Consider the following 14,729-nt stretch of genomic DNA (forward strand, 5'->3'; position numbering starts at 1 on the left):
AGATTACTGGTTACCCAGCCATGATTCTCTAAATTCCTTGTGTGAATTGCATCAGACCATAATACAAATCCTCTAAGATTTATAAATTTTCTGGATATATATATAGGCCATGGCTGTCTAGAAGCTTAGAGGAGGCACCGCATTTGGGAAAGTCAAAGAGCATAGCAGGAAGTGCGAGCACAATCAAAACAAAGTTATCTTCCCAGGCCTCTCTTCATGGATTATGGTCAGGTCCATTAAAAGAAAAGACAGGGAGAATAACACTGTCATGTCACTACACTAGTCTGTTTTATGCCATTTAATAGACCATTTTATCCAAAGTGCCATACAATAGCACAGCACACATAAAAGTCTCTTGTGTCAAACCTTTCTCTGGCAGTGTTATGTTGCGCTCAATTGAGAGAATATAATGTATTAGCACCGTGACTATTCTAGAGAGCAGAGACTCGGTCCTCGCATCGTTTCCTGAGCTTTTAGTGACATCTTCGGGGGAGGCGTGGTACTACAGTCCGGGGATCAGCAACGTCAGCAGTGCAAGACGTGGAAGCCTCTTTGATGAAGAGGGGGATGACGCCAGGCGAGGACGACGTGTCACTTTATTTCCTTCAAAGTAAAAGTATACCTCATGGCACATGTAGTCCCCTAGGGTCTTTGGCACCTCACACACCTGCCTCGCACTGTCATATGATCACAGACCAACGAACAATTACAATATTTCGCCTTTTATTTCGCCTTTGTTCGTTTGACCATTAGTCCAAAATGACACGTCAAGAAAACAAAGCTTTTATTGTGAAGTGATGCGGCCAGGGGCTGCTGGCTGGATGCAGGGATTTTCTGGCTGAGGAAGAGGACGACTGCAGAAATGGAAGCAGGAGCACAATGGCATTTTGTATCAAATTAAAATTGAGCATAGCATTGCCTTAGTCCGTTCAAATTATTAAACATTTTCTAAGTATTTCTGCGCACAAAACGACGGCGGTGTTTCATCTTATAAGTGCACTGGCAGGTTGTTGCTACTGTGGCTAGTAGCAAGCTAGCTGTCAGGTAGCCAACAGCCATCACTGCTTTAGTAGCCAGCAGGGTAATCTCTAGCAACGCAGCGAAGACAAGCTGTTTATACATACACAGACTACTACACAGGCTGCTTGTGTTTATTAGCAGGCAATTGCGATCCAATGCGTTAATCGATCGAAGCGCACGACGAGTTATTATTAACTTGTGTGTCTGAGAGGCTGAGCAGAGATTTCATGATGGCAGACAGTATCATGAGCAAGGCTGCTACCATGGAGATTCCCATTAACAGCAATGGAGACACAGGAGCTCTCCCAGAGGATGACAGCCTAGAGCAGGTGAGTCATCTGTCTCTAATCTCACCGCCAGAGTCCTTCTTCCATGATATTTTATATCGAGACAACCACATCTAATGTGTCTAAATCATGCACGGTATACCCAATCCCATAGGCCTTGATTCATCATCTGATTCATTCAGTTACCTAACCGCACAGACGCCTACAGTATATTACCACCATCCTAACAAGGAATCATGAATTAAATCCTCACACAATAGCCTTGAAATCATGTCATCTTCAGCATATAAAAGGATGCATCACTTGCTGTTGTTTTAGTTAGTTTACTGTTATTTTTGCAAGATGTCCCCTCTTAATTATGATGTGAATACCCTTATTGTACTGCGTTCTCTTATGTCTCACTGTCATACAGGCTGCACAGATTCAATGGAGCATAGATGAGAAGGTACAGTAGGGGAAATAGAATGAGGACTAGCTGGGTTCTTAGCTGTGTATTGTTTGTGTCAGTGTGTGGAAATTACATCATGGGCTCAACCTGTACAGGATATTTTTGGATGCTATACTGATATTTGAAGACTAAAATTGCTGAGCATACCCATTTATTTGCACATGTAGACATTTTGTGGCAGTAGGCTAGGCTTTGTCCTTTCCTCGCAATGCTCACTCACATTATAGGAAATAGCATAGGGGATTGCAGGAAGCTCTCTGATGGCTGATCGCTTGTGTATTTGAACACAAAACATTGTTTCCACATGAGCGTACATACCAAAATAATGTATAATCTTCAGCGATTTTCCATAATGTAAATTATGTACTGTAAATGTCTAATATGAACTGGTGCTGATATTAGGTTGATACAAACAAGCAGGCCATAACATTGCTGTACTGGTAAAGTGGGCTGGTTGTTAGATTATCCTGACATTTTATTTATTTATATTTATTTATTTACCCATCTCCCCCCATATTTCATCCAATAACATGGTACATAGGTGTATATATCCCTTCATGTCGACTGATCTGCTGAAAGACACATGCAATCTGTCACTTATATTTGGCTACTATTTTAGAATCTTCCTTGACCCCCCCCCCCCCCCCCCCCCCAAAGGAAGAAAACAAAAGAAAACATCCTCTCATGGGCTGTAACTCTGATTGATGCTATAATTGGTTGGTGTGATCATTGGATTGGACATACCGTTACCTACTTTGCTGAAGACTAAGGGTGATTTCACACCTACCCTTGTTTAGTCTGGTTGAAGCAAACCCTAGCGGGTTTATCCCCTTGGTTTGGTTAATTTTGGGGAGATAAGAACACCCAAATCGAACTCAGATCTGCACGCATCACCGACAATGATAGGTCAGAGTACAGGAGTGAGGTGGCCTTCTCTGTGTCATGGGGTGTGCACTGTGCAGTCAGAAACCTTCGAGCTGAACACACTCGACACAGACCTCTGTAGGGACCTGCCTGCTCAAAGCCCCCTCCAAATCATTTGTGAATTCCGCAAAGTTGTCGAAATTCCTCTTGTCCGCCGTCAACACCCACCCCTAAATGGGAGGAGATTGACACAGGTGTTCATCATTAGACCTGCTTGACTTAGCCTAGTTTGAGAAAAGTGAAGAGATTGGTGAAAAGATGGCCAAATTATTGATCAGTCGCTATTTAATGTTTTCTATATGAATGTAAATCTACTGACCATAGACTTTTAGTGGAATATCAGCGTCAGACTTTTCAAGTGTATCAGAAACACATATTTGCAGTTGGTCCAAAACGGCCACTCCTTGTTGTCATGCAGAAAACCCTGAAATATTGCTACCAGACAGCTCTATTTTTCACCATAGTTTATTTCCGATTTCCCATCTCCATCTGTCCCTACAATGTGTTTATATAAAATGATGTGCTAATTCAGGCACTGTTTGAACCACAGCTTTTAGTGTCACTAGTTGTCACCTGTCACTGGTTGTCTGGTTGTATATATATATATATATATATATATATATATATATATATATATATATATATATATATATATATATATATACTGTTTTCAATCCATCAGGACTTGCAGCAGGTGATGGTGTCTGGTCCCAACCTGAATGAAACCAGCATCGTCTCAGGTGGCTACGGAGGACCAGCAGGGGGCATCATTCCAACCAGCTCCATCAAAGGTATACCGTTAGCTCCACACCTGGTCAGATGAACTCTCCAGCCTGACGGGTTCTTGACAGATGCTTGTTTTCGCAAACATCTTTGCGTGTTCCAGAGCCTGGAGTCTTCTAGAAGTATGATATAATGTCCTGGCACTTCCCCCGCACCGACCTGACAGGACTCCTTCAGCAAACACCCTTTGATGTCATCCATTTATACAGCAACACCTTTTGATGTTTGTCAAGTTTATACAGCAACACCTTATGATGTGACAAAGTTTATACTGTAGACAGTCTCTGGCTGTTTTGGTTCACCATATGAACGGTTCCTCATGTCCCCTAGGACCCGCTGTCCGCTTCAACCCACAGTATCTGGACAGAAGACAAGCCCCGGGACCAGGTGGCTGTTTGCTTTGACAAGCCCCGCCCATTTTATTCTATTCTATTCTAACCGGGAACCCCGACTGTGTTGCTCTTTTCTCTACTCTCTTTGCTCGTCTGTTTTTTTTATTTATTTATTACCGTAGCGTTTGGTAGTTGCCTGAACACGGGGGTTTTACAGAAGCCTTGCTCGCACTTTTAACTCGCACACTTGAAGTTTCTTGAATGTCAACAAGCGACTCTTCTTTTTTTAACAGATTATAAAAATAAAGGATGCTCTAACCTGATATTACAGGGCTGTCATGTTAAAGGGAAGGTTTAGGATTTTTTTTTTATTTATCCTGATCTCTAACCAAGCACTGTTTTAAAATTCATTCTAATTGTTTTTGAAAATACATTTCAATATGTGGAGTGAAACTGTGGAACAGTCTGAATGTTGTGCTTAAGCAATGTCCAAATATAATACAATTCAAATAGAGTTATAAAGAAATTATTTTCACGAGGTACAGGGATGAGGAAGGGATTTGACATTCACGGGTGTTTACATTTTTATTTTATTTTATTCATGTTTTACATATATATTTTTTTACATTTTCCATATATTTGTATATATATATTTGATTTGTAAGTATTTAAATCGGTATCAAATCGGAATTACATACATTTTGGGTAGTGGAAAAGGGGTAGGATTAAATAAGTGTATACTTCTTCCTACTACTTTTCGAACATGTAAATTGAGTTATGTTCCTTTTTAGTTTTGTTTTTTAGTTTTTTTTTCATTTCATTGCTAGAGATTAATGATTTGTTTTAGTTTTATTTAGTTTTATTTACATGTTCGAAATAAAGATTTCAAATAAAATCAAAACCTTTTTGAAACGTTTACAATGGCGTCCTCTTAATATCAATGCTGCCGTAACTCACCCGGGAATGACATGTTTCGCCCTCTCAAAAGAACACAAGCAAACCCATTTACTGTACGTTGTAGTAATAGTAAAGATAAGCAATAGAAATGTTTTGAAAGGACTTTGAGGGGAATGGTTGAATCCCAACTTGAACTAGCATTGCTAATGAATACTCTTGGAGCCCCATTACAAATTTGTCCCAAACCATACGATGGTTGTGAGAAGAGGGAGCTTGGATAGCGATCAGAAGGCCTAGTGGCTTTCTAAAGATCCCGAACCGTCCCTTTTAAATGCTGCGTTTGTGAATGTTTCCAATGTTCCTCTATGGTTAAATGAATACAGGATGTTAATTGCTTGCCACTGTTTTGTCATTCGACACCCAAACCTTTCATCCCATGAATCCATTTTTCAACTCTTTTTTCTGACATGTCATTTCACCCCCCCACGCATGAGAGACCTGCATGGTGGATAATTCACCCGAAACGCTTCCCTTTTTAAAAACATTTCACAAACTCCGCCTGGGTACTTCCCCCGCCTGGGGCCCATTGTTCTGTTGTGTCTGCCAGCCTGACATCCTCCAACCTGACATCCTCCTGTCACTCTGTTTTCTGTCTCTCATTCAACAATATATAACCTACCAAATCTACTCTCCCTTTCACTTGTCCCATCACTGCCGTACTCATTCCAGACATCCGCATGAAATCGCGGGGCGGTGGCATCCCTCACAGCCAGTCCACGGCCAGCCGTATTGCCAACCCGCCGGACCGTCACCCAGGTATCACCGGGCATCATCTGTCACTCACTGTGTTCACTCAGTCACCTGTCACTCATAGTATTCGTCCATAGCCTGTTTTTAATCTCTGATAGGGAAATAAAATGCATTTGCATGACGTGTGCACTTTAACCTTTTGGTTCTCCTGTGTTCTAAGGGCCCATGCACCACAGCGCCAGTAACTCGGCGTTGGCGTCGGAGGAGGTGACTCGCGGCGTGGCGGTGGAGAAGTTGGACAGCGTGAAGAAATGGGGCATTAACACTTACAAGGTACAATGTACACTGTAGTCACTGAGCTTCGGGGGCGACAGTGGCTCAGGAGGTAGAGGGGTCGTCTGGTAATCAGGTTCCCGGTTCGATTCCAGGCTTCTCCCGGCATTGTGTCGAAGTGTTCTTGAGCAAGGCACTTAACCCCCGAACTGCTCCCAATGAGCGGGTTGGCACCTGCCTCCGCCATCGGTGTGTGTGAATGTGTGAGTGAACGGGTGAATGTGAGGCATAAGTTGTGAAGTGCTTTGGATAAAAGCGCTATATCCAGTAAATGCAGTCAATTTAGCTTTGTTTCAATGAGTACAGAAGGTAAGTAAGATAAGATATTCCTTTATTGATCCCCTTGGGGAAATTCAGGCATCATAGCAGCATGGGTGAGGGGGGAGGGGAGGTACAGGTAGTAAAAAGCAGAAGTCCATTTGTGGTTTCCCCGCCCTCTCACCCCACATAGCCTCCTCACTTCTGTTTCCCTTTAGATGGAAACTTTAAAATAGTTTATCAACATTTTCATGAGTGTAAAAGGTTGCAAGTTGATAAAACACAAAATATGCATACCGACCTGACCCATTATAATGTCATTTCTACTTTGAGTGTATATTTAAAAAGGTCTTCATATGAGTTTGAGTGTATTTGGCTTTGATAAATGAGGCCCAATATGTGACCTGATAGACGTCGGAGCCTATTTCGGCAATAACATATTGTGGTTCCAAAAGTATTTGGACAGTTCAGATCATAATCATACACAGTAAGCATTTTTACACATTGTCAAAAGTTCTTGATGTTCAGTGACTTTTAACTTCAAACCATAAAATGCAACACCCTCTTGGTATCTATTTACATTTGCTCTTCCCAGCATTCTTGCATTTCAATCTGTCTCTATGAAAATCCCATGTCTCTATACTTTGGGTTCTAAAAATGACTCTGAGGCAGTATGGAGTATACGTTTGCGGGGGGGAAAAAGACTACAATTTAGTAAGGGTCTGCATTACGGAACAAACCTCAGACTAAAGATGGGCATGAATGACTAACAGTTGTTTCATCCTTACTCATTTTCCTATTGAAGTCTGTAGGGAAATAGGCAGAGATAACGTTTGTATTCATTCACTTCACACCAATCTTTATAGAAGGAGAATAGTAGAAGCATGATAACTGAGCTGGTTTAATGTCTCAGAACCTTAAAAGCTTGAGAACAAACATTTTTCTTTCTCTTAAAATGCTGTTCAGAAATAGGCAAGCGGTACGATGTGTCCAATCTTTTCTGTCATGAATAGTTGCAGGTTTTTCATATATTTTGGTAACAAATGTATGCAAGTAATGCAACTTATTTAAAATACAGAGTGCTCTAGTGGTTTTCATATTTTATGGAAAATCAAGATCAGACTTTAAAAAACATACATTTAAGTAAAGTCTGATCTTGCTTTTCCATAAAATATGAAAACTACTAGAGCACTCTTGTGTTTCTAAGTGATGATTTTATACACTGCAGGGCATATGCTCCATACATGTATGTTTCCTACACACACACACACACACACACACACACACACACACACACACACACACACACACACACACACCCTCTGACCTCTTGTAGTGACTCGCTGATAACAAACTATCATTACACCTGGGTAAAACAGAATCCATTCTCTTTGGATCAAATAGCAAACTCAGCAAGGCCAACGGCTTCTCTGTTACAGTGGGATGACAATATAATCATTGCCAGATGATTAAAAAGTTAAATAATATTTTTTATTTTTTTTTGCAGTCAGGCCACTGAACTTAGAAGCAGGCCAGGCCCGTGTTTCTAGTTGCACCAGTGCAATAGTTGGATAACCTAGGTGGGGAACAACCAGGAGATCACTGCAACTCACACAAGTTGGAGAACTATCTCTCTCTCTCTCTTTCTCTCACACACACACAAAGGGAGCCGCATGTGATTGGTGGAGGCGGGACCCTTACAAAAAACTGCTAATCATTGACACATGCTAGCCTGTAATAATCCCCCCCAGAAAAATCTACTTTGCATTTGATATATTGCAAATATATGCCATCACACACACTGGCATTTAAATGGTTATAAAATGAATATGTGGTGTTATGATCAGGACTGAAGTTGAATAAAAGATTGTATTTTTTATCAATTACAAAAAAACTGAAAATCCATAAAAATCTGTGTTGTTGCTAATCATACATAATTATGCTAGCCTGTTTTTTAACAATAATTTGTGATGCCATCACAAACACTGGCATTTAAAGGGTACAAATACAAAATTCCTGCACCAGAATGCAGGAAATGATGTCTTTGTAACAAAAGATTTCCTGGTGGGGGACCCCCTGCTTAAAAAGTGGCCTGACTGGGGCTATATTTTGCACTATATTTCCTGGCCTGAATGATTTCCCCAGTCCGGCCCTGGTTAAAAGCCTCCAATGCTTATTAGTGTGTGTGCGTAATTTTTTTTTTTTACCTCCTATAATAGTGGGGGTCGCGGCTCTCTGACACCGTTATTTGGGGGTCGCGGCCTGAAAAGTTTGGGAACCCCTGAACTAGAATACCTTGAAGACTCTTAACAGGAACACTCATTCAAGGGTACGACGGCTATACTTGCACCTCAAAGGCCCTAAAAACAAGGCTACAAACATCAGAAAACCAACTGGTCAGACTACTGCCTTACTCCTAAAACCCACCTTACCCCTACCCATTTTGACAACCTAGGATGGCTTAGAGTAGACGACAGAGTACAGCAACTTGCAATGGGCCTGGTCTACAAGATACACTACACCACTAAGATACCCATGTACATGTCGAAATACTTCCCAAAGGTCAGTGAATTCCACGACCACAACACCAGAGGGAGTTCCACAAATCATGTTCAACCCAGATTCGGCTCAAACAAGGGACTAAACACGTTTTGCAATTATGCCACAATAATGTGGAATGCCCTACCCACAGCCGTAAAAGAATGTGAATCCCTACCCTCCTTCAAAATCGCTCTCAAAGAGCACCTACGGGTGGCTGCAATTAGAAACTGGCCCCGGTAAATGTCCAAATCGGATGTATATATTTTTCTTATGATCTTTTTTTTCTTTCTTACACAGTACTGTATATTTGTATGTCATAAATGTCCTGATGAATTGAAAATGGAGGATCCTGATGTAAACAAGACAAAAGTATTTTTCTGGTCTGCATCCTCTTAGCAGTTGTTTGTATTGAGCCGTACTGTATTGTACCCATTCTGCAATCTGTTAATAACGTTTTCAATCAATCAATCAATCAATCAATCAATCAAACCAGGGTTATTATAGTTTTGTATTTGTCATTAGTTTTAATTTTTATAAAATAAAAATGTAAGTTTAGTTTGTTAGTTTCCAGAGCTAGTTTCAGTTTAGTTTTTATTGTTTAAAAATGTTTAGTTTTAGTTTTTATTCATTTTTATTTTTATAATGTTTCAGTATTTATTTATAAACAAAATAAAGAAATTACTAGAATGTTTTTTTCCCCCACACCTAGTTTTAGTTTTAGTTAACTATAATAACCTTGGTAATGACGACATTGTGTTATTCTTTCTTTTTTATCACCCCACCACCACCATCCAAGTTGCCCTTGCGTGGCTTAAATGTGTTTATGTATTACATACGTATCCCAATATCTCTGCCAAAGTGTCCTTGACCTGGCGCATAGTGTAGGGCCCTCCTGTGTGTACGTGGAGCTAGGAGGGACATAAACACAATGCCCTTGTGTAAATGAACAATGAACTAAATCGCAATTCTTCTCGTCAACTACATTCCAGTGTACCAAGCAGATGTTCTCGGAGCGGTTCGGACGAGGCTCGCGGACGGTGGACCTGGAACTGGAGGTTCAGATCGACTTGTTGAGAGACACCAAGTTCAAGTATGAGACCATCCTACGGCTGGCCATCGCGCTCACCAGCCACTTCCACAACATGGTGCAGACACAGCAGGCTTTAGGAGACACCTTCGCCGACCTCAGCCAGAAGTGCCCAGAGCTGCAGGTGTAGTATTACTATTATCCCCAATAGTTCCTCTTTTTAAAGGAACATGCCAACATTATGGGAAATGCAGGGGATACAGTATATAGACATTTCCTCTCTGTGCAAATAGTTGAAAGCTATTCGGGTGCAAGCTAGCCTAGCTTAGCACAAATGAATGGAAGCGGATATGGACCAGCTAGCCTAGCTCTTGGCCAAAAAAACGCCTCTCCTGGAGTTTTAAGCTAGGCTAGTGGTCTGTATCCGCTTTCATTCATTTGTGCTGAGCTAGGCTATAGCTTGCAGCCGGATAACTTTCTATTGAACAATACAGTCTTATCTTCTTGTCTGACTCCGGAGAAGACGGTAAGCGCATTTCTCCTAATGTTGGACGTGTTCATCTTTTATAAAGTAAGCAGAGATGCAGTTAGCGTTTTAAAATGTCCTCTTCACGTCTGCAGGACGAGTTCGGGTACAACGCGGAAACCCAGAAGCTGTTGTGTAAGAACGGGGAGTCTCTACTCGGTGCCATCAACTTCTTTGTCTCCAGCATCAACACGCTGGTCAACAAGACAATGGAGGACACCCTGTTGACCATCAAGCTGTATGAGAACGCGAGGTAAACAAGCAGGATTTAGGATTTACTTGTTGAATAATAATAATAATAATAACTTTATTTGTATAGCACTTTTCATACAGAGGTTGCAGTTCAAAGTGCTTCACAACAGTAAAAAATACAGGCATAAGCGAGCATAAAAAAGATAGACAGGTAGCAAGGTAAGGTAAATCACAGTGTTTCACATTAGGATCTAGCATCCCAATAGGCTCTCTGCTTACAGTTTTCAGTAATACAAATAATAAAAATAGTTTAAAATGATTCAGTTTAAAAATAGTCTAAAAATTATAAAATAAAGTCATTTGAAGTCATTGGGAAGGGGGGGGGGGGTATACTGTAATAAAAAATAAAAAAAACGCTATTTTAACAAGGCGCTAACACGAGACTGTGACCTGTGCAGACTTGAGTTTGATGCCTACCGCTCTGACCTGGAGGAGCTGAGCCTGGGCCCAAGGGATGCCGCTACCATGGTGCGTATCGATGTGGCCCAGCACGACTTCCAGCTCCACAGAGACAAGTACGAGAGGCTGCGCAGTGACGTCACCATCAAACTCAAATTCCTGGAGGAGAATAAGGTTTGTAGTAGCAGAGGTTTTCCAACCACGCCCCACTCCCAGTAATAAAATGGATACCTCCTTCGAAGGAGACTTGCCGTTACAAGAGCAGATAGGAATTTACTAAAGTTCACACTTTAGTAAAATGGCTGCAGAATTCTATAGCCCCATATAGGCTAGCTACGTTTGTGCAAACGTATGTCCGGTTGTGTGTTGTTAATTCAAATGATTATAAGTTCAGATGACTAGAAGTTATCAGTAAGGGCGGCTGGGTGGCGCAGCGGACTAAGCGCTCGTCGTCACCAACGAGAGAGACACTGGTATCGAATCCGGCTGTCAGCGTTGCCTCCGGCTTGGCCGGCCGTCATACTGGCTCAATTGGCAGAGTCAGCGGGAGGGAAGCCGGTGGGTGGGTCCGGGTCGTTGTAAACAGCGACTCCTACGGTTCGGTCGGAGCGCCTGCACAGCGAGGGAAGGATCTGGAGGGAGGTAGTGTGTCCTTCCACACGTTACACTCTCCCAGTGAGAGTCCGCGCTGCCAGGTGAAAAGAAGTGGTGGGCTGGGTACACATGTGTCGGAGGAAGCATGTGATAGTCACCCAGACCGACGGTAGGGGGTAGAGTGCGCAGCGACCAGGAAGGGGATTGGGAATTGGCATAACGACTAACATTGGGAGGGGAGAAAAATGAAGGGGGGGAAAGATAATAAAAAAATAAAATTATCAGTAAGGAGTTAGCAAAAATGTAGGCAAAATACTGATGAACAGTTTTCTTCTGGTTGTCTTCCAGGTGAAAGTGATGCACAAACAGCTGCTCCTCTTCCATAACGCTATCTCGGCGTACTTTGCTGGCAACCAGCAGCAGTTGGAACAAACTCTCATACAGTTCAATGTAAAGCTAAAGCCCCCCGGAGCAGACAAGCCTTCCTGGCTGGAGGAACAGTGAAAGCAGGATCACCCAGGGTGCATCCGTTTTCAGACATAATAATAATAATAAAAACGAAAGAAAGAAAGTCTTTGAAGAGGTTGACACTGACGGTCGCAGTGGACGGATGGTTAGAGGGACAGGAATTTGTTGTATATACCAGAAGGGATACTGTAGGATCAGTAGAGGCCAGTGATCATGGGAAACGCGAGAGCTCATTTCATCTTTTTATCGATATATCAACTCATTTTTCATAGACGGTACAAGAAGTCGGATGTCTTATCTTATTTACAGAGCTTTTATTTTCTCCTTCTTACTATTTTATGTAGCCCAGCCGTTTATATCATTTCTTATTTATGTATCGGGCGGAGAGGTCTCTCTAAGGAATTTTGCACAGGTTCTTTCTTTTGTAATGGTGTCTAAATCATTATCCGTAACATTTTAAGTGTGTACCACCTGGATGGTCAAGTTTACTGTGTGTACTGTACATGCGTTTTAGGGAAGAATACACTCATTTTGGCACAGAATCTGTACCCTATCAGAATCTTTTATTCTATGACAGGAATGGTGTAAAAGCAATACTGACACTGCAACATGTATCGCATGTCGATTATGAATGTGTGTGCTCAATAATATTCCGGGGGCATCTGGGTATTGTGTAGAGGTCTAAGCACTCACCTACTACCGCAGGGACCCGGGTTCAATTCCTGGTTTCAGCGGTACCGCCGGCTTGGTCTGTCGTGCCTACGAACACAATTATTGGCTGGGAAGCCGGTGGGGTATGAGTATTGATGAGTCCTGATCGTTGCAATAGCGACTCCTACTGGTCGGTCGGGGGGCCTGCACAGCGGGTGGGGTATCTGGGGGAGATATGGCGAGCGTTAAACTCTCCCAGTGAGACTCCTAGCCGTCGGGTGAAAAGAAGCAGCTGGTGACTCCATTATGCGTAAGAGGAGGCAGGTGGTAGTTTACACCCTCCTCAGACCGACAGTAGGGCAGCGCAATGACCAAATTTGGGCATGCGAGCAAATGATAAAGGACTAAATAATATGAATGATAATAATATTCCAGATTATTTCTATCTGATATGAGCTCAATTACACAGAACATAAAAGGTACAGTAGATGGCGTCTATGCGCCGTCTAGATGGTATGCTTGAGTGAGTTGTATACCGGAATATTAATGTGACCGTAAATGCACCAAATTATACACATTTCCAGACAGAATGTACAATTCTTGCTTATAATTTTGTGTTATTTATTTATCTATCTATCCCTTTGTACTGTGACATGGTCAGATTTCTCTTCAAGTGTCCCTTCATAGTTAGATCTCTGCTGTTAGGTCTTGTGTTGTTCTGCATCTCCAATAAAGAAATACACTGTTGTTATTATGTCACACTCAGTCAAGCTGTACATAATACGCACATAGATATATGTCAATGTGATGTGATTGGCGGCTTCCACAGAGTTCCTGGAGAATCTGTACAGTACACTCACTCAGTACTTTTCTCTTCAGTTTGCAATATGTATGGTACCACGATTACATGTATGACAATACAGTCTGGTATATCTCTAATATGTCTACCCCCAGTCATTGTGTTCACAATCATCAGGGTACTTCCACTTCACTCATAGATTAGTATGGATGTAAGGAGGTGGCTCTTTCGCCAGATAATAGTTTATGACCCAGGAATTGTCTATAATTGTATAAATAACTGTTTAGCAACCTATGATTCAGTTATACTCAATTATTCATTCAAATGGTGGAATTGACTGACATGAAGCGTTCACCATTTTATGTCATGTCAGTGAGAAGCTACGAGTAATGTTTTTGGACCTGAACCCTTGCAGTGCAATTAGACTACAACAAATGTTGCATTCTCAGGAACCTGTTCTCAAATAGCAAACTTGCTTTAGGCTACATACTATAGATGTCAATTGCCTTAGTGTTTTCTTTGTAATGTAATTAAACGCTTGCGTCGCGTGTGTGTTTGCCTCTGCGTGTGTGATGCAATTCTAGCTTCCAGCTCCAGTATCATGGTTAAAATCAGTTAGCATAAGATCCCGTTATCTTAATAGCCTACCTTGACTGTAGCCTATGACCTACTGTAGAAAATTGGTCAGCTGCACTAGAAAGCGACACTATTGGGTTTATCAGAACATGGTAATTTTGCAATTTGTTAAGAACTCATTTGATACAGGTACAGTAGGCTATTTGGGGTAAAGTAATACATAATAATAATACACATAATAATACATACACTTTTCTTTATTTATGTATTAATGTATTTGTCAGGGACTGAACTGAGACATTTGCATGTAGGATTTCTAGCCCACCCCTGTCTCTAGTTTGACATTTCTACTTAACAATGGTCATCATTATATATATCTTAATTACCAAACATACATTAGTTTAAATGAGTACATAGTAAAAGTGACATTCTTCACACAATCATACAATAATTACATTATTTTACACTTGTTGCTATGCGTGTCCACAGTTTGTATGTTCCCTAACTCATGGCAATATTTGTATGTGCATATAGTGTGTAAGCGTATGCATGCACGTACTATCTTGTGTCGTACTAGTATAATGTTTGTCTATGTGTGTCTGTTCCTCTATCTGTTCTCTATCTGTGGTCCACGTAGTTAAGATCATGAATCTGATCAATGATTGCAGGTTTTTGTTTTGTTTGAGCCAGTGTCTCACCTTAATTTTCATTAAACATTTCCAGATCAGTTTGTGTTTACATTTCAGTTAGTGGGGCATTCAAAAAATGTATCCTTTTACTAAAAAAGATGACTGACCGAATGTGGTTTTGCGCTGTGCCACCAACCTGCAGTTCCCATTAGCTGATTATAGTGTTTGCATTTGT

At 41.4% G+C, this 14,729-nt stretch overlaps 1 protein-coding gene across 3 annotated transcripts; it reads left to right on the forward strand.

The window, feature by feature from the left end:
* Positions 1-837: 837 nt before the first annotated feature.
* Positions 838-13,841, forward strand: LOC311227553 (arfaptin-2-like). 3 transcript variants are annotated; one of them, XM_084313276.1, is made up of 10 exons: positions 838-1,349; positions 1,720-1,752; positions 3,362-3,470; positions 3,793-3,849; positions 5,421-5,507; positions 5,662-5,774; positions 9,563-9,784; positions 10,222-10,379; positions 10,777-10,951; positions 11,720-13,841. In XM_084313276.1, the coding sequence occupies exons 1-10, from the start codon at positions 1,248-1,250 to the stop codon at positions 11,873-11,875; spliced, it is 1,212 nt and encodes a 403-aa protein (XP_084169402.1). In that variant the 5' UTR covers positions 838-1,247; the 3' UTR covers positions 11,876-13,841. The 3 variants fall into 3 exon arrangements, with proteins under 3 accessions (XP_084169402.1, XP_084169404.1, XP_084169403.1); XM_084313278.1 differs by lacking the exon at positions 3,793-3,849; XM_084313277.1 differs by lacking the exon at positions 1,720-1,752.
* Positions 13,842-14,729: the final 888 nt, after the last annotated feature.

Source organism: Notolepis coatsorum (assembly GCF_963971535.1).
Source record: "Notolepis coatsorum genome assembly, chromosome: 1".
Classification (NCBI taxonomy): Eukaryota; Metazoa; Chordata; class Actinopteri; order Aulopiformes; family Paralepididae; genus Notolepis; species Notolepis coatsorum.